Source organism: Topomyia yanbarensis, chromosome 2 (genome assembly GCF_030247195.1).
Source record: "Topomyia yanbarensis strain Yona2022 chromosome 2, ASM3024719v1, whole genome shotgun sequence".
NCBI lineage: Eukaryota > Metazoa > Arthropoda > Insecta > Diptera > Culicidae > Topomyia > Topomyia yanbarensis.
In genome coordinates, this window is record NC_080671.1 from 110,934,922 (window position 1) to 110,961,213 (window position 26,292).

A 26,292-nucleotide genomic window follows, 5' to 3' on the forward strand; every position below is an offset into this window, starting at 1 on the left:
GTCTGAACTAATTTTTTGATAATTTGGTGGAGAGTTGCGATTTTCATGCATCACGATGTACCTTTTTCTAGTTCGATGATTTTTTCAGATCTTCGAAAAAGCCCCTATCAGAATAATAATGTGTACTGCTCTTAGAGCTGGCATTATCATGAAATCCGCTTTTTTCTATCGCTACAATCTTCTACAAAAAGATTGTACATTTTCATGTTTTCAGGGACATCGTTGCTCTCAGAATCTAAACAACTTATGTGAGAGTACCCAATCGATGTGTATCACAGTTCCGCTGCTTTACCTACAGCAGGAATTAACACAAACGAACTTCCAACGTCTTTTCAGTCGACTTACAGTTACCTACTACACAGTCATGAGTCATTTTAAATAAAAATCACAACTATCCAAATACAGTTTGGTAAACAAAAGCAGTGATTGTCAATTTTCAAATAAAAAAAAACACAACACAAGAAGAAAAACATCGAACACAGTTCCACCCGCAGCTACTGTCAAAGTTAAAACTGATGACGTCATCGTGGATTAGACTATACCAAGTCTGTCTGTCCCATTGTTGATATTCTACGCATAATTGTCCCACTAACAAAAATCCCAAAAAAGCGCGCAATAAAAAAATAATTACGTAGCGTTTAGTTAAGAAGTACATTACGCTAGATGTCGGGCACTGAAAAAATTGATGGAAAAATACACTGCCCATAAACGCATAAGAGTCCCATGTGGATTTTTGTCGAAAATGAGTTATCCGTTGGATTGTATTCTGTATCACCACTGAATCACACTGCACAAGTAAGATTACCGGGTTCGTTCAGAAAATATTAAAAAAAATACCAAAACATGGTTGTCCCATCCATTTGGCTCAATGGATGGGACAATCTTGAACAGCGTTTTTCTCGGCTTGCTGTTTTTCAACATGGGACTCTTATGCTGTTATGGGCAGTACAGGATCATTAAAAATGGCAGTGGCAATATTAATCACAGCAGTGAGAACAATCCTGTAAAGCTCTTCATTACTATCGTCGCTTGCATAACATGGCGAACGCATCTAGGATAATGAGCCTATTTTCGCAATGTTTCTATTATCACGCTACCCATTTGAAACCGTTGGTTAGTGCAGCGTTTGCTATCTTTGTTCAACAAATTGGATCAAATGGTAGGGCGACAATTGGAGCACTCGATTGGAACTTTAGTTGCGATCAAACACTAGCATTTCATCGTTTTTAGGCCATTTGTGTTATTAGATTGGTTCTTAAGAACGAAGCAAGGTTGTGAATGCCAAATTAATGCACTCCATCGAGTGTAGGCAGAGTAATTAATGATCTTGTGAGGTACCCTTCTAAATAGTGTAAAAATAGGTACTTTACCCTATGTCCAATTTTGATAAAGCAACAAATCTCCCGAGTAACAGAAAAACTCACGACATACACATTTGTAAAAAAATGAGTTATGAGCATCATTTACATAGATCGTTATGGGACTGATATGCGTAGAACTTTCCGGTTTCCGCTCGATTTCTCGGCATAACAGTCCCACTTAACATTTTTCTTCAAAACTAACGTTAATTGAATCTCTATAATAAAAAAATGGACTGATTATAATGAAAACGATTGCCATGAACGTAATTTTGGACAATAAAGCTTTATTTGTTACACCGTATCCCTCCAGATGGCTAATACAATTTTCATCTTCAATCGCGTTTTTCTCAGTTGCCAGTTTTGCAACATGGGACAATTGGGCGTAGAACGGCAGTTTAGGTCTCGTCTTATTTTAGGATGTCACTGCCTGAGTAACATCCTTTGGATGACAAGTTGGAATCGCAACGTATGGTGGCAATCGCGACAGATGCGGCATGTGAACTTGGATCCGCAACTTCAAGCTTAATGACCGGTGCGGAAGCAGTTCCACCCTAATTTTCGTTAGGAGAATAACTCACGACGTTCGGTTCGTAGCCATATTGGCGAAGGCCTTCGAAAGCAACTGCATTCGCTGCTAATCGCACTCTAGAGAAATAAGAAAGCGAATGAGTGGTGTTGTATTGGCATTTGTGTGATTCTCGATGCCGAGGGGATGTCCGATGGCACAAACCTTTCAATTTATTGTGTGCTCGCCTAAACCAATAGACCCTGAGAAATAAAAGACGCCCTTTAATTTTTCTAATGTCTTCCACTTTATTCCGTTTATTTTGATTCTTGCGATTTTGAACGATGGATTTTATGCGGTACATGCTTCGTTTTTTTTGCCGATCGGTATCTAAATTTCGGTTTTGGTATTTTTATAAACTGCTGTCTATCTGAAAAACCACCGGGCCAGCTTGAATGCAAACTGGGCGGGGCTATGTTTTTATGTTGTCACTTTAAAAGATACCTTTAACTCCGCCCCCTGCGTTGTTTCACGAACTACATTTGCAAAATACATTCGCTCAATATTTAGTGTACTTCAACTATACAACCGAATGATCGATACAATTTTAAATTTATTTTACTCGTTAAAAATTGACTGTACTGCAACGGTGTGGCGTTCGTGTTTATCAGCTGGTTTGATCCCGAAATGGAGGTATTCTTCATTTTTTAGCTTATGCGTGTATAATTTTCGACAATTCTCGGGCAGTCTTTGTGAGTTGCAAATTTCGTGGGATGTTTGTTTTCTATGTTAGTTGGTTTTGCGCGTCCGAGTAAAATACGGCGTAGAAAAAGGTTTCTCCCCATGCTGTGTATATCTAATAACGCTACGCAGGAGCTGTAAAAACTGTAAAAGTCTGTCTTGAAAACCATGGCTGTTCAAAAACGGGATCGCCCTCTCTCTCTCTCGTTCTCCCTCTCACTATCTTTGTAAAACGCTGAACGTCTCTCGAGTACACTTCGCATCGGGACTGGGGAGGTTCAAGTGTATCTGCTACTATTGGTAATTTTCTAAAAACTACAGTTATTTTTCCGTGAATTTCGTTTGTTTGCTCTAAGACATGTACTAGATGAATTTTTGGGTTAAATATGGATGTACTTTGAATTCTGTACGGCTAGAATCGTGAAAATTTCTTCTCTACCAGCAAAAATTGTGTGTTGTCTCTTTATTCAATCTTCCTTTCTTTGAAATAGAATTTACAACAAAGATAAAAGAAAAAGAACTTACATTTATGTTTACATTTTTCTTCGAAAAAAGTTTATCTTCATAGGATAATTTATCAATTATCAATTAAACTATAAATAGTAATCCTTTTACATTTATAAGTTTGCGCCCTACGTACAGTGCGTGATATGGCAAACTGCCCGACGGTGAACAAAGTTTGCTTCAAACTTGCACTGGTTTCGTCGGACATTTGCCACACTCGCACCGTATTGCCGCAGCTTACTTCTCGTAATAATATCCCAAGATTTTTGTTCTCCCTAATGGAAAATGAAATTTATACTTTCTTTTTTTTTCGTTATTTTTTATTCATATCTTTTTTATTCGCTCTCGTTTTACTCCATGCTGTAAAAATGGACAATGCAATTATGGACATTCAGTAGTAATATATAATAAACTTAGCGCTTGCTTGCAGCCAGATTTACTTTTCTTTTCCCTTCGGCTAATTTCCTTTGCCCTTTCGCTAAACTTAAAAACCTGCATGGTGTGTCTTCTTCTGTGCCTTACAACTTAACAAACAAAAGATCTGCCCGTCTCTCACTCAAGCAATCAACATTCGGGTTGCTCGTTTTCGATGCTCCGGTGATGATGGTTTCGCCTTCGATCTTCTCATCCAGCGTGTAAACCGTTTTGAACCCTTCTAGTATTTTTTTTTTTATTCTTGAAAGTGCTTATGGAGTTTTTAAATATTTTTATAAAATTAATTATAATGTAACTTTAAAGGGTTTTTTAAAAATATGTAAAAAAGTATCCTTTCTCTCGCAACTGCGCTGCAAAGTTTTTGATGTTTTCGTGTGGTGTGTTTGTTTCATGCTTTCTATGCCAAGATGCATTGCTGTAAATGTTTTTGCTTGTTCCAACCTCAAAGAAATGGTTTTTGTTTATTTGCCTGTATTTTGTTGAAGTTGTTATTGGTGAAGTTTTGTTGTTGTTTTTTTTTCTCATCACTCCTCAGTATTTATTTTTTTACGATTACATTTTAATTAATTATTAATAATAATCAATAAATTTATTCTGCTGTTATTTCTGCTGCTGCCTGCGGAGGTTGCTGAAGCTGAGCTGCCTTTTCTGGAATTTTCTCCTGAAAAAAGATTTGAAAAAAAATATGGATTATTTTTAGTGCTTGGTGTTTCATTAAGAATAATAATAATAATTTCGACTATAAAAACAGGATTCAGGTTTCCCAAGTTGGCAGAACCGAATTTATTGTGTAATTTCCATGCGAGTTTAAAAACAATAGAAAATTGAAGCATGTTCCGGAGTGGTTCAATTCTAAATTCATAATGCATGACAGTGATTGTATACTATTCCCCCGAAAATCATTCCCCAGAAAGCCATTCCCCAGAATTCCACCCCCAGAATATACCCCAGACAGTCGTTTCCCAGAATGTACCATTCCCCAGAATTCCATTCCCCAGAATGCACCATTTCTTAGAAAGTCATTCTCCAGAAAAGTTTTATTTTTTTAGTGATTTGATCTTTTTAACGTGCTACAGTCGTGATTCGCTGGTCGGTACAACTAACGAATCAAATTCTTTAATTGGACACAGACTGTGGCCCAACCAACGAATCACTACTGTATTTGCTCCCACTTCCATCAAACGACATTCTTCGCTTTCGATTCGTGCACATTTGAAATGATTTGCATTGTGTTGAAACCTGAAGTTAGGATGACATTTGCTAATTCATGTTGTGTTGAATATTGCCATGAAGACAAAATAAAACACTAAAGTGTTTTCCCCAGAAAGAACTATTGTCCCGGAAACATGTAGAACAAATTTCAGAATCTAATACAGGTGTGTTTTGAGAAAAATTTGGCAACAATCATAGTAAGCGGTAAGGCCCCTCTCTAGGATTAAAAAGAATGAAACTGTTATGTAAGTAAGGTTATATGGTGAAACCAAAACTTATCGAAGTAATTGAAATAATGTGGTGTTAGGCTGCTGAGTATAAGCTACCGAAAGCGGTGGCTTCTCGCAAGTAAGCCAATTATCCATTCGCTTACCCGATTTAATCAAACATCGGAATTGATTCCTTCTTTCAAATATGAGCGGTTCATTAAATTTTTATGCCAAATGACTCTTGCATGCAAACTTGTGATCAATTTTTGAGCAAAACTATCCTGTTCGGCATAAAGTCTTTTGGCTCAAAATCTGACATAAGACATTATATAGTAGTTGGCCATTTGACCTGATAGTCGTGTAGCATAAGCACAGACAAACAGACATAACACTATGATTAATTCCTTAAAAATATCGATCGAAGGTTGGGGTGTTTCCGCCAAACACTATACACCGTTCCAACCACTCATTTACAAATTAGTTAACCTTCAGACCCCGGAACTAGTGGTCTATCCCGTATACTTGCGCATATATCAGTGGCGCCATATATGGATTATAATCGTAAATGCGGTCACTGTCCCAACTAAAAATATATTCAAAATGACCGCTAACATTGGCGAAGAATTGTTGTCGAGTATGATATTTGTTAGTCTGTAGTATAAGTACAATTTGGCATAAGCTACGAAAATATTTTCGAATGTGTTTCGAGTAGATCGTACATTTGCATAGGAAACATTTCCAATTCAAATGAAAGATAAACCTCGACAAACATATGATTACGGCGTTAAAGCCAACTGTCAAAATACATTTTTAGCGGAAATTCTGGACAAACCTTTACTCTCCAACCAAAGATGTTGGTAGTAAACAAAAGAGAAAGGTTTTCTCTTTCATTTAAAGCTGTGAACTGTGTGTGGCCTATAACTGGTTTGTCCTTTCAAAGAGAATTTTGACAGTTGTATTTTACGCCGTAATCGTATGTTTGTCGAGAAATGCTCTAAAAACACACCAAACCATTTGTCAAAATGAGCATTCAGCAGGAATCAACACCTATGATTGAATAAACCGGTATCACAAATTTGCGTGCAAGAATTTTTTGACATACAAAATCAAAAAACTGCTCATGATTGAAAGAAGGAACCCTATGATCGAGTAAACCGGTTATACGAGTGGATAATATGATTGCTTGCGAGGGGCGGCCACAGTCGGCGGCATGTCCTCAGCAGCTTTACACCGCACCAGCTCCTTGAATTTGGTAATGCGTAAACCTTAGACTTCACCATAAAAAAAGAAATCATTAAAAACATTAACTTTTCTGGGGAATGGGACATTCTGGGGTATGACTTTCTGAGGAATGGAGCATTCTGGATAATGGCTTCCTAGGGAATGGTATATTTTGGGCAATGTCTTTCTGGGGAACGGTACATTCTGGGGGATGGAATTCTGGGGAAATGGGAATTCTTTCTGAGAAATGGCTTTCTGGGGAATGGTATACAACCCATGACAGTTCTAAACTACAACTAGTGGTTAAGCGGGTGTTCATGTCACGTGATGTCTTAAACCTCACCTGAATTGAAATTATTTCTCCTCAGTTTATCGAGTCTGAGGCTATGTGCGGAATATTCTGTTTATTTAAAACACAGTTATAAACATGTTTCAAATAAAGTAACAAATAGAACGGCAGAGTATACCAGTATTAAGGGAAGCGTGTGGTGTAAAGTGCTCAAACCGAGTGGTAGGTTCCCACGATTTTGAAGAGAAGGTAACAATGGATCTTTTGTGTAATGTTAAGATTTATTTATACATTCACAGGTAGAGCCACACATACGAGCGTTTTAACCCGATCAGAAAGACATAACAGAAATATTTCAAAACTATATCTCGTATTGTAACTTGTTATAAATTTCTGTTATTTTAACTGCCAACTAGATATAATTTATAACACAATATGTTACAAAAATTGTATTATGTTATAATCTTGTTATTTCATTCTGATCGGGAAGAGTAGACGTCCATCCATCTCCACGTCTAGGAGCACCGCGGCAGTTATCGTGTTCTCTATAATAGGTAGGAAAAAATTTATTCAGTTTTCTGTGGTTCATCGACACACATATATTGTGCATTCACCAAATTAATCAATGCGGTTTCGAGAAAAACGCTATTGAAGGGTGTCCCTCATCAAATTGCATCACGGAAAAAAACGCTGTAGAAAATAACCCATGGGGTACCTTCTCTTGAAAATGTGGCTAGAAGTACAGACACTTTATACACAGACTTGCGGAGACAAAAAACTGGCAACCATGGATCTAAGCTGGCATCACGGAAGATCGCATAAGCTTTGCATGGGCTTCCTCCTCTACTTCCTCTAACAAAACCGTCATGTTTGGCTGCACTTTTTAGTCCGTTTAGCTGCAATGTTTGACCCTTCGCAAGTCTGTACATAAGGTGTCTGTAGGTAGAAGTACTTTAAAGTATATTGTTTATACTGTAGTTTTCTCGGTATCAAGCCCCTGAAAAATCCACAATTCTTTCATCGGAACATCGGAAAATAAGTCGATCTCGTACATTCAATGGTGAATCGTGTGAGTAAATGTCACTACAAAACTCTGAGAATTGAACGGAAGCAAAAATGGGTTCAGAATGGATGCTCAATCAGTAATCAGCATCACAATCGTGTAGTGAAAGCATTTAAGAATCCCAATGCTTCGGTCAGGGATGTGACCAAAAAGTTGAATCTGTTCAAGTCTTTCGTTCAGAAATCAAAGGACTATAGGAGGAATTGCATACGTACAAAGTGCAGAAGACTCCAAATCGTGACGAACGACAAAATACGGTGGGAAAGTCACGGGCCTGGAAATTGTACACCCTGACTGCTGACGAAACCTCATTGTCTAATCATTGATGATGAGATTTACGTCAAAGCGGACTTCCGACAGCTTCCGGGGCTACTGCTCTTCACCGCCCAGCACAAGTTTGATGTTCCGGAGGAAGTAGGGAAGCAGAAACTTTCAAAGTTTTCCAATAAATACATGATTTGGCAAGCGATTTGCTTATGTGACAAACGGAGTGCGCCGTTCGTAACTACCGGAATTGTAAACGGGGAGATCTACCTCAGCGAGTGTCTACTGAAGCGTCTGCTTTCTCTGTTGAAGCAAAACAAGGGCTCTACGGTCTTTTAGCCAGATTTAGCTTCCTGTCACTATTCAAATGTTGTCCTGGAGTAATAAGAAGCCATGCGGTCAAAAGAACATTTCGTGACACAATTTTATGTGGGACACCCTTTAAGAGCGAACCAGTCGGTCCTGAGCTCAATATTAAGCCGGCTTCTGGTTAGTCGATTTGAAATATTTGATTCTTTAAATTACTGATTCCTTGGATTTTTATTCGCTCAAATCTTAAAAATTTTGGGAATCTATGAAATCTTTGAAATCACTGAAATTTTTGAAACTCTTGAAATTCTAAAAATCTTTGAAATCCTTGGAATCTTATGAATCCTTGAAATCCTTAGAATATTTGGACGGACACTCTGAATCTTTGAAATTCTTATTTTTTTTAAATCCTTGGAATCTTCGTAACATTTGGAATATTTAAAATATTTGAGGTTTTTTTTTAAATCTTTGCAATTTTTATAATTTTTGAAATCTGTATAATCTTCAGAATCTTTACAATCTTCGGATCTTAGAAATGTTTGAAAACTTTGAAGTCTTATGCGTGTTTGGAATCTTTGAAATGCTTGAAATTATTGAAATCTTTAAAATTTTGGGAATTTTAGGAATCATTAAAGTCATTGAAAAAACCCTTAGAACCATTGCAGCCTTTGAAATTTTCGGTATCCTTGGAATCTGCAATTTTGTAATCCTTTGCAATATTTGGAATCATTAGAACCTTTAAATTGTTAAACTCCTTGGAATTTTTAGAATATTAAGAATCTTTGGAAAATGCAATTTTCAGAATCTTCGAAATCACTTAAATCTTTGGAATGTTTCTAAACCTCGAAACCTTTGGAATCTTGGAACACCCTGGGAATCTTTGAAATGATTGAAATCTTTCGAAATTTTGGAATTTTTGGAATCATTGTTATTTTTAAAATCCTTGGAATCTTTGAAACCTTTGAAATCATTGTAACCTTTGCCATATTTGCAATCTTTGGTTTCTTTGAAATCTCTTGAAACTATGAAATAGTTGGACTACCACTTTGGAATCTTTGTCTTATTGGAATTTTTAAAATCCTTGTTATCTTTGTTACATTCGGAATCTTTGAAATATTTGGAATCTTTAAGGAATATGTGATTTTTTTGGAATCTAAGGAACCTTCGATATCTTTGACATATTTAAAATCTTTGGAATTGAATTATTTTTTTTTAATTTTGGAATCTTTGAAATGCTGGAAGTCATTGAAACAATTGGAATCTTTGAAATTTCGGAATCGTTGACATTGTTGAAGAAATCTTTAGAATCTTTGAAATGTTTGGAATATTTGGTATCCTTGTAAAAGTTGGAATCTGAAATCTTTCAAAGCTTTCAAATTGTTGGAACCTTTAAATTTTTCTTTGGAATCATTGAAATATTAGGAATCTAGGAAGTATTTGGAAATTTCGGAATCTTTGAATTTACTGATATCTTTAGAATCTCTAAAGTTCTTGAAATCTTTAGAATCACTGAAATCCTTGGAATCTTTATAATCTTTGAAAAATTTGGAATTTTGGAAATACACCCAGGTTTTCTTTACGCGGTTTTTTTACGTGGATTTTCCAATTAACGCGGTTTTTTTACTCGGATTTTCCAATTAACGCGGTTTTTTACGCAGATTTTCGAATTAACGCGGTTTTTTTACGCGGATTTTCCAATAAACGCGATTTTTGCAAAAATATTCTAAGTCCTTTTGAATGCAAAAGATTTTCGGAAAGATGGAAGAGACGGGTCTGGAAGATTCCTTATGGCCCGCACCCCAATAATATGGGTATTTTCGGAATGGTCTTGAAGAGTAGGCGCCAGAAATTGATCTTTGACGCCATTTTGAAAGCCAAGATGGCGACTTCCGGTTTAGCGGAAATTCCCTACAACCCATGCAATATGGGTATTGTCGGAATGGTCTTGAAGAGTAGGTACCAGAAATTTATGTTTGCGCCATTTTGAAATCCAAGGTGGCGACTTCCGGTTTAGCGAAATTCGCTATAACCCAATCAATATGGGTGTTTTCGGAATGGTCTTAACGAGTAGTAGACAAAGATCGATGTTTGACACCATTTTGAATTCCAAGATGGCGACTTCCGGGTTAGCCACATTCACTATAACCCAGTCAATGAGTGGTTTTGGAATGATCTTAACGAGTAGGTTCCAAAAATTGATTTTTGACGCCATTTTTAAATCCAGGATGGCGATTTCCGATTTCGTGAAATTCGCTATAACCCAATCAATATTGGTATTTTTGGAAGTTGAAGTTGTAGTACAAATAGTTTTAATTAAACAGTTGAATTTACTTAAATTTAAGCAATATGTTTAATTTGAATAAATTCAAACCTCCAACTCACACCACATACGTCTCTTTCTTCTCTCTCTTCCATTCTCACCGCACTTTCCTGGATGAACACATAAAAATATTTTGCTGGTTTATGATTAAAGGTTCTAATGATATTTGAGGGAGATTTAGTTGATTGCCCAAATTTTTCATGCGAGAATTTCGGTAAACCGGAAGTCGCCATCTAGAATTTTAAAATCACGGCAAACATCGACGTTTGTCTGCTACTCTTCAAAACCATTCCGAAAATACTCATGTTGATTGAGTTGTAGAGAATTTAGCTAAGCCGGAAGTCGCCATTTGGGATTTGAAAATGGCGCCAAAAATCAATTTTCATGGAAAACCTTGCGGGGAATGTGCAGATTTATTTATTTCTGGCACCTACTCGTCAAGACCATTCCGAATTCCATATTGATTCGGTTATAGCGAATTTCGCTAAACCGGAAGTCTCCATCTTTGATTTCAAAATGGCGTCAAAAATCAATTTCTGGCACCTACTCTTCAATACCATTCCGAAATACCCATATTATTGGGGTGTGGGCCAAAAGGAGTCTTCCAGACCCGTCTTTTCCATCTTTCCGAAAATCTTCGAAGTCTTTTGCATTCAAAAGGACATAGAATTTTTTTTTTTTTTTCAAAAACCGTGTTAATTGCGAAATCCGCCCAAAAAAGAAACTTCCAAAAATATTCTAAGTCTTTTGCTGAGAGTTTTTTTACGCGGATTTTCGAATTAACGCGGTTTTTTCCGCGGATTTTCCAATCAATTAACGCGGTTTTTTGACGCGGATTTTCCAATTAACGCGGTTTTTTACGCGGTTTTGTTTTACGAGGTGCGTATTTCCCGCGTAAAAAAACCTGGGATCTTTGGAATCTTCAAAATCTATGAAATCTTCGGAATCTTTTGAAATCTTTTTAAACTTTCGAATCTTTGGAATCCTTGAAAGTATTGAAATCTTGGCAATCTTTGAAATTTATGAAATCTGAAGTTTTTGAATCTTTGAAATCCTTGTCATAATAAGTATTTTCCAAATCTCTGAAATCTATAGAATATTTGGACGGAAACTTTGGATTCTTCGAAACTTTATGTTTAAAATCCTTGGGCTCTCTGAAATCTTTGTAAAATTCGGATTCATTAGCATGCCATCGGGTACAACTCGTTCGAGCGATCTGCCGTTATTTAAACATCAATTTGATACCTTCCGAATTTTGATAAGTTCAATTTTTATATTGTTTTGTGTTAAAGAACAATTAACTAAATATCCTCAGGTTTTTGAGTAAAATTGTAGGTTGTAAAAAACACTACAAATCAAAATATTTTGAATATTGTGATACATTTCACGACACAATATCTTTGATTCTCGCCGAAGTTCTTTAACCAATTTTGAATTCTAAGTTAAAGTTATCAGAATTTCGATAATTTGAAATAGTGGTTTTCTCAAATTTCTCTGCTATTTAAGACTATTTAGATTTCAATAATGCTACCATCCTGACTGATTCACTCCAGATTTAATTCAACGGTCAAGTACGAAATATACATTTTCTTCAAAAGGTTATTTCAAATATCATAAATCTAATTTATTTCGTACCATATCGACGAATTTTACAAATACGATTGGAGCTTCTCGTAGAGTCAAAACGAGCATCAGAAGTATTTAATTTTATCGTCCTAAAGGGAAATGTAGAACTCAAAAAATTTGAAAAAAATCTGGTCAAATTCGAGAAAATCTGTCCGGTTTGACCGAATGTCTGTTCCGTTGTGAAGCATTTGGAAGATTCCAGGTAAATCTGGAACATTGGCAACGCTGAACACGCAATACAAGTGAGTGGATCGGATTTCTGATATTGAAAAAGAAGCGTATTGTTTTCCGATTCGATTGTCAGCCAAACTGATCGGAAATTCTCAAAACAAGAAGCTGCGCTCATTAGGACACGTTAAATTTCTGCACGAGTAGGAACGTTGAATTCAGTTGGTACAGATATCTACTGAAGGGGCATTACTGTTTTTGTGTTTGACAGATGAAATCTGAATTATGTCAAACTCGCTAGACAGATGAAGCCAGGGATGCCATTATGCCAGATTTATCTGGCACAGCAAGAGTTTTTTGCAACTTCCAGACAAAAAGACAAACCTCTCATTCTGCCAGATTTTTAAATTAAAGAAGTGTTTGCACTCACATTTTGGAAATTTGGTGCATATTTTCCAAAATTTATCAAAAATCGATTGATAAATATTGATGACTTTGAAGTCGCTGTTAAGTGACAGATTTTGCCAGACATTTTTAGTTGATCTGCCAGATATTCTTTGAAAAATAGTGGCAACCCTGGATGAAGCGAGTGTTCCTCAAATTATATGCAATTTTGTTTTGCTCTTCGCTTAATGTGTCTAAATCAGTGATCTGAACTGTTTGGCTACTTCACAAGAATTTTAAGGGATAACATGAGGCCTCTTTTGTACATGATAAGATAAACTTAAAAATGTCGTATTAGGTTTTACCCTAACCGACATAACCCCACGAAATGAGCTGAATGAACTTCGTTTGATAATTCTCGATGGTTTGTTTACATAGGAGTTACGTGAGTTCGAATGTGACAGAGAGCACCCGTTGCACTCGCACTCACGCAACTGACAAAGTAAACAAACCACAAAGAATTGTCAAACATGATCTTCATTCATCATGAGTTCATTCGTATCGTCATCTTGTAGAACTCAATGTAATTCTACCGTCAGCAGCAGTGGTGCCATGAAAGCTGAAATTTTAATCAACCTTCAGAGCATCTGTCGATTTTTGCTTAATAACTTTTTTCACAAGTCGCAGACTGTTTCGCGATCTTCGAGACTTTGTTCTCTTGAAAAATTTTCAATAAAAATCTTGCGTCGATTCATTTTTAGGAGGCAATGGGCGACTCTTGCAAAAATTATTTGGTGAAAGACGATTTTGCCATACAAAATCGCAAGTAAACTTTAAACCGTGGGCGCAAAATTATAGTTTCACCGATCGAGCTTAGCATTCGCACAGTTATTGTAGGAGCCAAATGGAACCTAGAAAGTAGCTCGGAGCAAAATTTTATTCTTTTCATATAACCATGTCCCACCGTAGTGTACACCTTTCGATGAGACCACGCCGCAGCTGAAATCTTCTCAATTACGCTGCATTTTAAGACATGCGGTATTTGCTTTTGTCGCTGGTGTCGTTTTGTTACTTTTGATATTAGATTTTTTTCAGGTGTTGAGAGTTACGGTTCCATATCTCTTCCTTAGTGTGTGAAAATAAAGTTTACCAAAACTTCTTTATCCAATTCCATCATATCAGAAAGATTGTATCGATATCGTTCAAAGAATAGGCCGATGCAGAAAGTTTTATTTTGCGTAACATGATCGGAGGTTTTGTACGTAGATAACAACAAAATCAATCGATCATCTTCACGACCTGGCGCATGTCAATTTTAAGGTGCACATGAAAAAAGCTTCTAGACTCTCTCTTTAAAACCGAACATATTATTTTTTGCACGAAACTGCTATAAAGCAGCCATCATCGATTCTTCTTTATACGGAAGAGACCATTACTTAAGAAGATTGTACAGAGTTCTTTTCGAGTTCTACCATAGCTAACAGGACATTCAATTTCATTTGAGCATCCCCTAGCTTATTTTGTATTTTTTGTCGAGATCTGAACTGTAGCGTAAAAGTGACATTTGATAGCTGACACTCGTAAAATATTACGCTAAAAAATAAAGTTCATCGGTTCGGATGAAAGTTGTCAAATCATCGAAGGAAATAAAAGAAATGAAGCAGTTTTGAAACTAAGAGTTCTGTTACGCATTTGGTTATTTTTTACACGCAAAAGAAAAATTGCATAAAATTCAGTTTTTGTCTTTCTCCTAGAGAAAGGCTTTTTTGTTTCTATTTTGAGGCTATCGTCAGTAAGGTGAATTTGGGTAAGCCACATTAGAGTTGTTTCCACTAAACTACGGTAGAATTCACAACCTTTTGTTGTTTTTTACACACTGGGTTAATGATACTTAAATTTAGGTTTAATTTACTTGATTTTGAATATAGAGTAGAGTGCCTATTTTCACCCTATTAAGAAAGGTACTTCACTAATTAATTTATTACTCGCCCTACAATCCATGAAATGCATAAAAAATAGCATCAACAGCTTTGCTTCGTTATTAAGAGCAAATCTAATAACTCAAATGCCCTGAAAACGAAGAAATGCTCATGTTTGAGCGCACCAAAAAGTCGAATCGAGTGCCTCAATTGTCGCCCTATCAATTGGGTCATTAAGCTACATAGTTTTCCATCCCATTCGATAAATTTTAGGTCCAATATACATAATATAACAAATTTCAAAAAAAAAATCGTTGTGATGCGCAAAAACGATTTTTTTAATTTTTAAAATAAATCTTATGTAAACATAGACAACCATACATAGGAAAACTGCGGTTGTTTACATCTGGCCTATCAAGACAACACCCAAAATGAGAAAAACTATATGCATTCGATGGTGTTTATTAACGACGCTGAATTCTTCTGGATAAAGACTCGACACGTCAATCGTTTGTTTACCATTTATCTGTCAGTGTCATTCCAATCGAGCACGATACCTGTCAATGGCCCTCGTTCCAGAAGGATTCGAAACGATTTTCTTCGGAATGAGGGCTTTTGTCAGGTCTCGTGCTCGATTGGAATGACACTTACTGATACATAATAAGAAAAAGATAGAGATGGCGAGTCTTTATCCAGAGGGATTCAGCGTCTTTAATGTTTATGTCAAATAAAAATAACCCTGCGGGAAAACCGGGAAAAGATGTATTCATTTTATCTGACAGGGCATCATTTGTCGTGAAATTCGATATGTCAAATGCTTCTGATAGTGTCAAATCAGGACTGTCAACATATTTCTTTATTTTAAATTTAAATTTTATTTTCGCGTTTCCTGAGTTGGAAAAAAACATTGTTGTAATCACAAAAATCGGCTTTATCGATGCGTGAAATAAAAAAAAAACATGTTTTTTCTCATTTAATGACCCAATTGACTTTATGCGTTAAACAAAGATGGCAGACGCTGCTCTAACCAACGACCTCAAATGGGCAGGGTGTTAATAGAAACATGGCAAAATAAGCTCATCACTCTACATCGAAAAATTCATAAGTTTTGAAGTAGAATACTTCTAACGTTTCAATATGGGGGTCCCTTTTCAAAAATTTCTCCTGAGATATTTTCCCAGTTTTCAAATGCGAATAACTTCCGTTGTACTGATCGAAATCGCTATATTTTTGCACTATCTGATCGGAAATATGTGTACGTCTATTGTACAGTAAGATTCCGTTTTTGGCACGTTACGTTTTTGGCATGCTCCCTTTTTGGCACACTCCGATTTTCGCAATAAATGGGTTCCGTTTTTGGCAACATTTTTGTTGCCAAACAAGTCTTTTAGAAATGTGCAAAAGATATTTTTTTGTATCAATTTATATCACATTTGACTTCATTTCCAAACATGGGAGTCATATTAACCCTCAAAAGCGCAAATCATTTTTTTAATATTGTGAAAATTGTCTCATAGCTTCAATACATTACTGTGATAATTTTGAGATGTTTTTCGCAATGTTGTTTTAAAACAGTGTTATGTATTTAAGGGTTACCTATATTTTACACTATACATGTTTTATTTAATCATTACAATAAGTGTAGAGATGCATTACTTATGTAGGGGAATGTGTTCGGTTGTCGGAACACTTTTGTTTGTGGCTCACAACATTACTCCAAGTAAGCAACATATGGGAATAAGCATACCAATAGAAAGCTAGAGGCCTTTGAATTTAATTTCATTTGTCAACTTAAAAAAAGTTACTAACAATTTAGTAAAATGATAACTGTTTACCATTTTGAAAAATGTGGTCGGTTGTCGGCATCCCAAAAAAATTTACTAAAAATGGAAAAATATGAATGATAATCATCACGATTCAAAGGGAAAAGGAAATTTATTCAGTTCAATACCTATCGAAGGCATTATGAACATCATTCTTCATCAGAACCACAATATGTGTATGTGAAAAACTAGTGCGAATATTACGCACTGCTAATGTACTGACGGATCGCATTCACTGCCATTGAGTTAGTTTTAGGCACTCCAGTTTTTTACCAAAGCTTCAGACAGATCAGATAGAAGTCAGTCAAAACGGGAGGGGCACTCCAGGGTAACCCCGAGCCACACCCCCCACCAAATTATCTGGTCGTGACAATCTGGTATATACGGTGCTACCTAGCGGTAAAAACACGACCAGGTGGGCTTTCTTCATGTAAATGTAAAACGCTAAACCGGAAGTCGCCTTCCTGGTTTTCAGAATGGTGCCAAAAATCGATCTCTGGTATCTATTTGTAAAGCCCGTTCCAAAATACCCATATTGATTAGGTTATTGAGAGCATTTGCCACAAAAATTGGGTGCCGACAACCGACCATGTTTGGGTGCCGACAACCGATTTTAGTAACCTTTTTGAAAACTGATCAGAAGAAAACTTGTGGCGAACATTTCGGCGCCATTCAACGTTGAATCACAAAATAGAATATATTCACATGGTAAATATTCAATGCGCATACTTTTTCGATCGATTTACTTCTTTCTGTAACACTAAGCAAATCATCAAAAAAACTTTTGAGTAGAGTTTCACTTGTTCAAAAAATATATTGGTTGTAGAACACAAATAATATTTATCAGAATGTCCATATCTGGTTTCTGTCAAAAGCTACATAGGGGTGCCGACAACCGACCAGTGCCGGTAACCGATGACTTTCCCCTATAATATGGACAAGTTGCAAGTGATTTTTACAACAAAAATGGTTTTCTTCAAACCTTCAAGCATTGCAGTTCGATTTTCAATCTATCAATTCCATTTGATCAACGATGGGTTAGTTATGGAGAAGCAATAAATTTATTATTTTTTAAAAGAGCTGTGTTTTTTAAACAAAATTGTTCAATAATGTTCAGAAAGAAGACATAACAGCCCCAGGAGCGAAATCAACACTACCATTCAGTGAATTGTTCAAGCTTTAAAGTTCAGTGGGCCGAAGAAAAGCGATTCGAATTAAATGCTATTTTACATATTCGTAATAAGGGGAATTGCACTCGAGAAGTGCGCGAAGATTGTGAGAATTCTACAGGACGGCACTGTGGGCAGAATGCTACTTTCGACGCTCAAATCCTCTAGCGCCCTGGGTATGTATCCTGAAGGATTTGTGTCTTCGGAAAAGTATCTTGGATGAAAAGGAGCATTATTTTGACAACTGACTGATAAACGTTTCTTGCAAAGAATAAGCACAGCCTTATGACTGAACTACAATTCGGAAAACTGCAGAAAGGACTAGACACAGCAGTGATTTAAATAAGATTACTTTATAAATTACTTGATAAATTTATTCTCAGTTCGAAATATTATATTTGAATTCGAAAACAAGAAAATATTTGCATATATTTTAGTTTACTCAAAAATTCTCTAGCGAAGTAGGAACTATTTAACTTGAATTATATTTTTTCCTCATTTTATTTGTCTGCAAAAGGCCCACCTTGCCCCACTTTTTTCTCTTCGTGGTTATAAAGTTAAAGGTTTTTACTAGTCACAAACAAAATTCCAGCTGCCGCCATCTGCCGCTTCGTGGGTTATTACAAATTTTGTGGAACATATTTTTTTAATATTTTTGATGAAAACAAACTTAAAACTCTTTTAAGCATTTTTATTATTGTATATTTTCAAAGATTTAGGAATAAAACATTTATTTCTAGATATATTTTTTATAAACAAATGTTTAAATTCATTTTCTCAAGTATTTTTTTAAATGTCATGTAGCGCTATCTACATAGGTTATAAAGTATAAATGTCTTCAGTACATGTGTTAGAAATATCAAAACAAACAAGTTTGCCGAAGAAAGTTTTTTGATAGAACACCTTTTTCAAAAGATAGAACTGATCTAGATCAGTTTATACTTATCTACATTAAAACCAAAGTTGTCAAAATAATGATCATTTGCATCTAAGATGCTTTGCTAAAGACACTAATCCTCCAGGATATATACCCAGGGCGGTAGAGGTTTTGAGCGTCGAAAGCTTGCGCCACTGTACGACGTCAGAATTTGATAAAATCATGAATAAAATTGAATTTGCATATATTTTCTTTCATCTCATTTCATTTCACATATGATTGAAAATCCTTGAAATATTTTTGAAGTCGTAAATTGAAAATCCAAACTTTAAAAATAAAGTTCCATTTTTGGCACGGTTCCGGTTTTGGCAACTGAAAAAAATAACTTTGTTGCCAAAAACGGAATCCTACTGTATTTGATTCCGTAAAATGTACGTCTACACGTGATAACGAAAATAATGTGTATTGTAAAGGTGGTAATTATCTGCGCTGATTGGTCCGTACAATTCAACCAAGCAGCGAGCGTTGCTAGGACTGCCTCTTTGTTATCCAATGAACTTCGCCAGGTATAAAAACGGCACATAAGAAAAAAAATCGTCAGATTACTTTCTGACCTCGTAGTAGCTGTTACGTTTTGTGTCAAATAAAACCGGTTGGAATATATTCAATAACTGCCGCCAGGAATTATTCCATCCAATGACGCACAGGCGTGCCAGTTTCATGCATACAATGATCAGCACACATCGCAGAACAAGTTTCGGCTTACTGTGTCTCATCGGCATAAACAGAAGTTCTGCTCGGACGAGACATCACGTTTGACCAGACGTTCGATTGAAACACGAAGTATGTTTCCGTTTTAGAGATTTAGCGTCAAGCCAACGCTCATCTATTCCGACAATAAGTTAGTGTCGGTTTCTGATGAGACGAAGTCGAAACGCAGTCTTGACCAGTGGTGCCACAAGTGCAGATTTATCTGGAAAGGTACAGATTTTTGAAGCTTTTTTGGATTCTGTACGGTACAAATTACAGAGTTTTGTAAAAAAGTACAGATTGGTACAGATTTTTTACATGACAGAAAGGTAAATTAATATAACCCTGCGACGCATCCCAGAAAATAGCAGGTAAGCGTTGAGTTAGGCAGCGATGATGGCAAGAATCTGAAGTGGAACTGATTTTGATTGAGCTTGGACTGAAGCTGTCATTAGAATACGATATGCGAGAAACCTGCTTCCAGCAAATCAAAGGGATGATGTTTAAGTGAAAGCCGATCGAATCTTCTTGGAGTGCATACGTTTACTCTGACCTGCTCCATTTGAATTCCTGCAAAGAGGTTTCTCGCATTCTATTGATATTACCAGCCTCATCTCAGCTTTTCGCAGCCACTCTGTTGGCCACCTTTGGTTGCACACAAAGTGGCATCGAGAATTTGAGCTGGAGCAGATATTGAATTAACTCAGTCAAACTCATCCGGAATTCTAACTGGTTTCTTGTGGAATTCCAGCTCAAATAAAACAACCGAGTCAGAATGTCTGGTTTGATTTCCTCGAATGAAAAATAAGTATAAGAAAAATATATTTTATTTTTTTTTAACAACCTTGTTATTGTTTGGGTACAGAGTCCGGTACAGATTTTTCTATAGAAAAGTACAGATACATTTTCAACTCCCGATACAGATTTAATTGTGGCAACACTGCCCATGGCTTCGATTAGCTGGAATTTTGACAAATGATCAACTTTGAGCTGTAAAAAAGCTGGACCATAGATATTACTGACACTATAGGATTGATAATTGAAAGTCATACTGCTCTGAGAAACAATTGATTGTTCATACCCTTATTTTCTTATATCCAAACTTTTACTAGAGGACGCTGAAAAAATTGCAGCTTAGATGATTTGACATTTGCGTTAGATAGGACGAGTTATTGCAATTCCCAATCAACTGTTAAAATCTCTCGCCAGATTCAAAAATAAAATGTAACAACGGATTGTCGGTGATGTTAACATTTACCAATAATATTAATATTTAAAATGACATCGTTGCACAGGTATATGTACATCCGATAGCTGACCTAAATCGAGCCGACATATATTTGTATTTGCTTCGTTTGTTTCATGTATATATAGGATCTGATCAACGAGACATGGAAGATGCGAGGGAAATGCGCATTGTTTAGCTCAGGTGAATTGATATAATTGTCCACCATATTTGAATAATAGGAATTTTTAACCAATGAACAAACAGATGAAAAAGCTGTCGATAGATAATTGTTTCCCCAAATATGTCCCTTTTACCTTATAGACAACTGAATTAGCAATCTTGAGAAAAAAAATTATCAATTTATGCCAAATTATTTGGATATTTATTCGAAAAATGTTGTCTTTATCTCGACCGATGTTCATCTACAGAAACAAACAATCGCTAGTTCATACGATTTTGCAAAACATATCAATTCATTCAAAGATTCTGTCATTCTAGCAAACCAGAAATATTATCCCGAATCTGCAGTTGGCTAGGTTTGAGACACCAAGTTATCCCGATGACCAAAATCCAACGTTTAAAGCCAGCGCTTTTTATTCTAAGTTTCGCGTAATTGTCACCGCAAAAATTTAAGTAAACAACATTCATAGTGCAAATCACTCACCTCCTTTTTGTGTTCACCGTCTCCGTTCAGGCTTTCCGTGGCGGACGTCTCATGCATGCCATTCTGTCCGTTCTCAATCGTACCGTTCTCCGTGGCTGCTCCATTCTCAACGGTTCCGTTCTGCTGCTTGGCGGGGTATGACGATCGAAGCAGGATTTCGTGATTTTTATATCGGTTTTTTCGATGCGTAGAGTTGCGTTTTTTTTTGTTTTTGTGTCGTATGTGTGAAAGTAGAGATCGAAGAAGATAGAGATAGAAAAACGAGAAGGAGAAAAAAAATACCAGTGGTGAGGTGGCGGTGTGCGATTGTGCAATATATTTATGTACAATTTTGGCGCGTCGAGGAACGCTGCGCAGCTATAGGATGAGTGTGGCGTTTTACTACACAATTTTTGCTAGGAAGGATGCGGGTGGATTTGTTTGAGGATAGCAGAGCAAAACATGTAGCAGTTTGAATGGTTTATGTTTCGTTCTTGGCCGATTTCGATTGATTAGTTTCTGACAAAGCCACAACCACTTACACACTAGCTACTTTTGTTTAGTTGGAAAGGTAGAAGGATAGTTGGTACAGATTGGTTTTCAGTTCAGTTTTATTTTGTTCAATCGATGAAAAGCATTGTTTAGTAAGATCCAACAGCAATATTTAGTACTGGTTACGTTTTCGGTTTTAGATTTTTAATTTGCTGCTAGAGTTTGGTACAGGAATATATACTCAGGGAAGTGTTAGGAACTATGGTAAATTCATTGGGACATTCAAGGCGAGACAAACACAGGGATGGCGTATTTTTATTGTTAAAAAAGGAATTTTGGCCGGGGTGTTTGTTGGTTATAGGATTACGAACAATTGTTCTGCACTACTATTGGGACGACGCACAGCAAGACACGAACACGAACACGATAGGGCACACGAGCGGTCATAATTTCGCAGCAAACAGCTTTAACCAGTTACTTTAGTTCATCTGCGCAGTCTGTCCGACACAAAATGGTTTGAAGCAGTTTGTTTTAATCACACAATCCGGGTCTTAATGAATCGCACTACACACATTTCTATTAATTAGGACTAACGTGGCATTTGGGGGCACTAGTGATTGGATGATATGTTTTGAGTTGCGGATACAAATTGTCTCTTACAGATGCACAGAGTTGACTTCAAACATAAAATGGAACTAATGAATGGTTTACACTACTGAAGGAAACATTCTCAAACAATATAATGCATCGATTGCAGCAATTCCTTACTCGGTAACTATAAAATACTTAGCATCAACAAAACACCAACTTAAGAGCACGCGAAATATAATACAGAATGTACCCAAGTATACAAGATGTTGCACTTCCTAATTAAATCAAACTTAATAATTACCAGTTGGAAGTAGTTTAAGACATCTGATATACTTGTGCGATGCTTGAACTTAAAAAGAACTCCCAACCGCTCATACGTTTCAACAACGAGTTTTCGAGCAATGTTTGACATGGTTGTATGGTGCAAAAAACGGTTGCCCTTAGTGGAGGAAAAAATCATTCACAAAAGAGTTTTGATAGAAAAGCAATAGATTTAGCAGCTGGAAGGGCCAGCATAGTTTTTTGAAATAACGCATGTTTTGTATATGATATCTTTCATAACCTGCAAATGTTTGGCATAAAACTGCTCTTTCCCTACTTTTTTTCCTTTCTTTTTTTTTCTAAAAACCTGAACTGCACTTACCCCTTGACTTTCATCGAAACCCTCATATCAAGAAGCAGAGTTAAAAATAATCGAAGCTCTTTTTTGACGGCTGAAAATGAACCTGACGCGACTCGCGGTGAATAGAAAAAATATTCATTCAAATATCCATCCTTATTCATTCAGTTGAATATCGTACAATATATTCATTTCATTAATTATCTAGGAAAATGATTTCAAATGCCGGTAAAGCACATGAGACAACAATCATCATCGCTTACATTGTGCCAGGGCTTACTTTGATGCGTTTGATTCGTTCCTGCACGGTCGCTTCGTGTAATAATCGGAGACGAATGAAAATGTGCATGGATGAATGGGCGGTTTGTTCGTTTGACGTTTTCAGCTGCGTCACTGAATATTGAAAATGAATGCGGCTGAATATGATCAATTTTCATTCAATGAATTTGAATATTTTTAACTCTGTCAAGAAAACTGCCAAACATATGTATTTACTTTTACATTGAGTTTCCAACCTTCGAACGATAGAGGCGCTGAAGCCTCTGTCGCATCTAATTTGTATTGGTGAAGAAAAAAGACGTCAGTATTCTTGATATGTGGCCTTAATTTTCATGCTATGTGTCAGTTTCGTTATTTTTTTATCGTCATTATAGTAATTTATGTACATTTTACTCAATTGTCGATCTTTTTTCCAATAATTATTTTTCGTCTACTTTGCATCAAATGGTGCATACTTTCTTAACACTGTCTAATTCACCTGTGACCTGACTACACTTTTTTCTACATCTTTTACTTGAAATTTAAAAAAAAATATGTAACCCTTATACAAAACAAGCATTATGCCAACTATCACCCTAAACGACCACACACACACTCACATAAAATGGGGAACCATCCCAGAAATAAGCTAACCATACACCACACAGCCAGCGAAACAAGTGGCCCGAATCAAAACCCGTTGAACGTAATGTACAACCAAAGATAGGAAACGAAACAAATTAAATGAAAGGAAACAAATATCAGAACGATGTGTTCTTGAGCCTGCGGTTGGAGGGAGCAAATATACAAAACGAGAAACAAATTGAACTATTTAAAAAAATGCGTTTGTTACCAAAGGAATAAAAAAAAACACTAATAGTAAAAAAACAAACAAACAGCACAACTCCAAACAGATGTGAGACAAAGACTAGCAAACGGCTTGTGACTGATTCTGAGAGTACTGATTTTGATTGGTTGATTTGCTAAGAAATGTTATTCACCTTTTTGACAACCAGCTCCGTCGCTTCCGCTGGCGGCTGCTGCTGCTTTTGTGATACCGGCGCCGGCGTCTCTTCCTGTTCCTTTTGCTCAACGACCTGTTGCTCTTTCTGGCTTGGTTCCTCGACCACCGCCACCTGTTCCGTGACTTGTTCAACTGCTGCTGGTGTCACTTCCTGAGTTGCCGCCGGTGTCACTGGCTCGGCTGGAATCACTACTTCAGTCACTTCGGCAGCGGTCACGGCAGTCACAGTCTCTTGCGTTTGTTCTACTACGGCTGGTTTCTCTTCCGACACCACGGGGGCTGCTGCCTCTTTGACGGGTTCCGGTTCAGTGACGTTAGCTGGTGTGGATTCTGGAGGCGTGGGAAGTTCGGATGGTTCGGAGGCGGGAGCAGCGGGAAGAGATTGTTCGGTAGCTTCCAACGAGGTCAGTGTGGCCGATGGGGATTCTGGCGGGGGAGGTAAGCTCATGGCGTCACTTTGGGACAGAGTGGGCGGTGATGGAAGCGATTCGAGCGAGTTCTGTGGGAGTGGAGAGGAAATATCGACGGAAAGATTCTGTTCGTCAGTCACTTCACCGGCTGGTGCAGCAGCAGCGATCGTTGGCAGCGGCGAGGGAAGCGAATCTGGCACTGGCTCATCATCAACGGCTGGTGGTGGCGGTGGCGGCAGATCATCGGTGGTGTTACTGACTTCATCGGCTTCCGGGATTGTTTCGGTCACGAGAGTAGATTCAGCGGGCTTTTCCTCCACTTTGGCTTCAACGGGGGCAACTGGTTCAGCAACTGGTTCAGCAACTGGTTCTGGAATTACTGGCGCGGCTGCCACTGGTTCAACCGCAACGGGCTCTGGTACCACTGGTTCCGTAACAACTGATTCTGGAATGGCAGCTTCCGTAGCAACTGGTTCTGGTACAGTTACTTCCGCTGCCGTTGGTTCCGGAACGGCTGGCTCAGTTGCAACTGGCTCTACTGCAATAGGCTCTGGCACAACTGGTTCGATTGCTGCTGGTTGTTCGACAATTGGTTCCGTTGCTGCTGGTTGCTCTACAACAGGCTCTTCTGCTACCGGTTCTACCGCGACGGATGCCTCTACTTTTGGCTCCGGTACAACTTCTTCCTTGGGAGCCTCGACAACCGGAGCAGACTCAACTGGCTTGGGCTCTTCCGCGACAACGACAGCAGCTTCAGCAGCTGGTTGTTCATTCTGGGGTTCCTCTACTTTATTAACAGCCTTATCCAAAATCTGATCCACCACCTCAGCGACAGCATCCTTGACTACAGTTGCGTCTGGGGTCGCTTGCACGACTTCAGCGACTTTTTGGACGATTTCTTCTTCCACAACAGGGGCAGCAGTTTCTTCCTCTACGACAGCTGGAGCAGGGACAGCCTCAACTGGTTTCTCTTCAACCTTTTCGGTGGCCGGTTCCTCTACGGGAGCTACACTAACCTGCTGCTCGGCAACAGCCACTGGCTCAACTGGACTAACCTGCTCTTCTGGCTTCTTTTGTTCTTCTACCACAACAACCTGTTCTTCTGTTTTATCCTGTTTTACTTCCTGTTCCGGCAAAGAGGATGGTTCCGGGATCGAATTGAGGGAATCTGGTTCGGGCTCGTTAGTGCCCTGGGACATGGAAGCCTCTACGAATGCCATCACCTGGGAGGGAGGAGGATTGGAGGGCAGAGGAGGTGGAGATGTGCTATCACCAATATCGGCAACAACCGGTGCAGCAGAAGCGGTCTCAACGGCAACAACATTGGTCACTTCCGGCGCAACCTCCGTCGCAGCAGCCGCCGCCTCCACTGCCGGTGTGTCGCTTTCTACGGTTACTGGTTTCTCTTGCTCAACAACAATAGTTTCGGGTTTGATATCGGTTTGAACAGCGGGTGTTTCCGCCGGCGGCACAACGGCCGACTGGGTCTGTTCTTCGTTTGCTTTGATTACCTCAACAACGGCTACCGGTTCAGCGATCACTTCCTCAACGACGACCGGCGCCGGTTCCGCCGCTTCCTTCACTGGTTCGGGGACTTTCTCTGGCTCTGGGGCGGGGACGGCGGCAGCAACTTCGGCTACAACTTCCTTCTCTTCTGATTGACCATTCTGAGCCGGAGCCGTTTCGGTGGCCGGTGTGGTTTCCGCGCTGACAGGAGCAGTTTCTTGGGCAGGTGATGCAACAGCGGCTTCAATGGTAGATTCCTCAACGGCTTTCACGGGGCTGGCAGCAGCATCCGCTTCGGGTTTCGTCTCGTCGGTAGTCGCCGCTGGGGCAGCGGCAACGGCAGCAGCAGCAGCATCTTCAGTTGGCTGGAAA

At 38.0% G+C, this 26,292-nt stretch overlaps 1 protein-coding gene across 6 annotated transcripts in view; it reads right to left on the reverse strand.

The window, feature by feature from the left end:
* Positions 1 to 2,149: 2,149 nt before the first annotated feature.
* The window catches only part of LOC131679174 (calphotin-like), a 429,494-nt gene continuing 405,351 nt past the window's right edge, over positions 2,150 to 26,292 (reverse strand). For 5 of the 6 annotated variants that reach the window (XM_058959816.1, XM_058959819.1, XM_058959814.1 and 2 more), the window contains 3 exons: positions 23,982 to 26,285; positions 21,042 to 21,164; positions 2,150 to 4,207 (listed from right to left, as the gene is read on the reverse strand). In XM_058959816.1, the coding sequence (XP_058815799.1) occupies positions 4,136 to 4,207; positions 21,042 to 21,164; positions 23,982 to 26,285 (2,499 nt within the window). In that variant the 3' untranslated portion in view covers positions 2,150 to 4,135. The remainder of the gene's footprint in view (positions 4,208 to 21,041; positions 21,165 to 23,981; positions 26,286 to 26,292) is intronic. The other variant, XM_058959818.1, reaches the window with a different exon arrangement.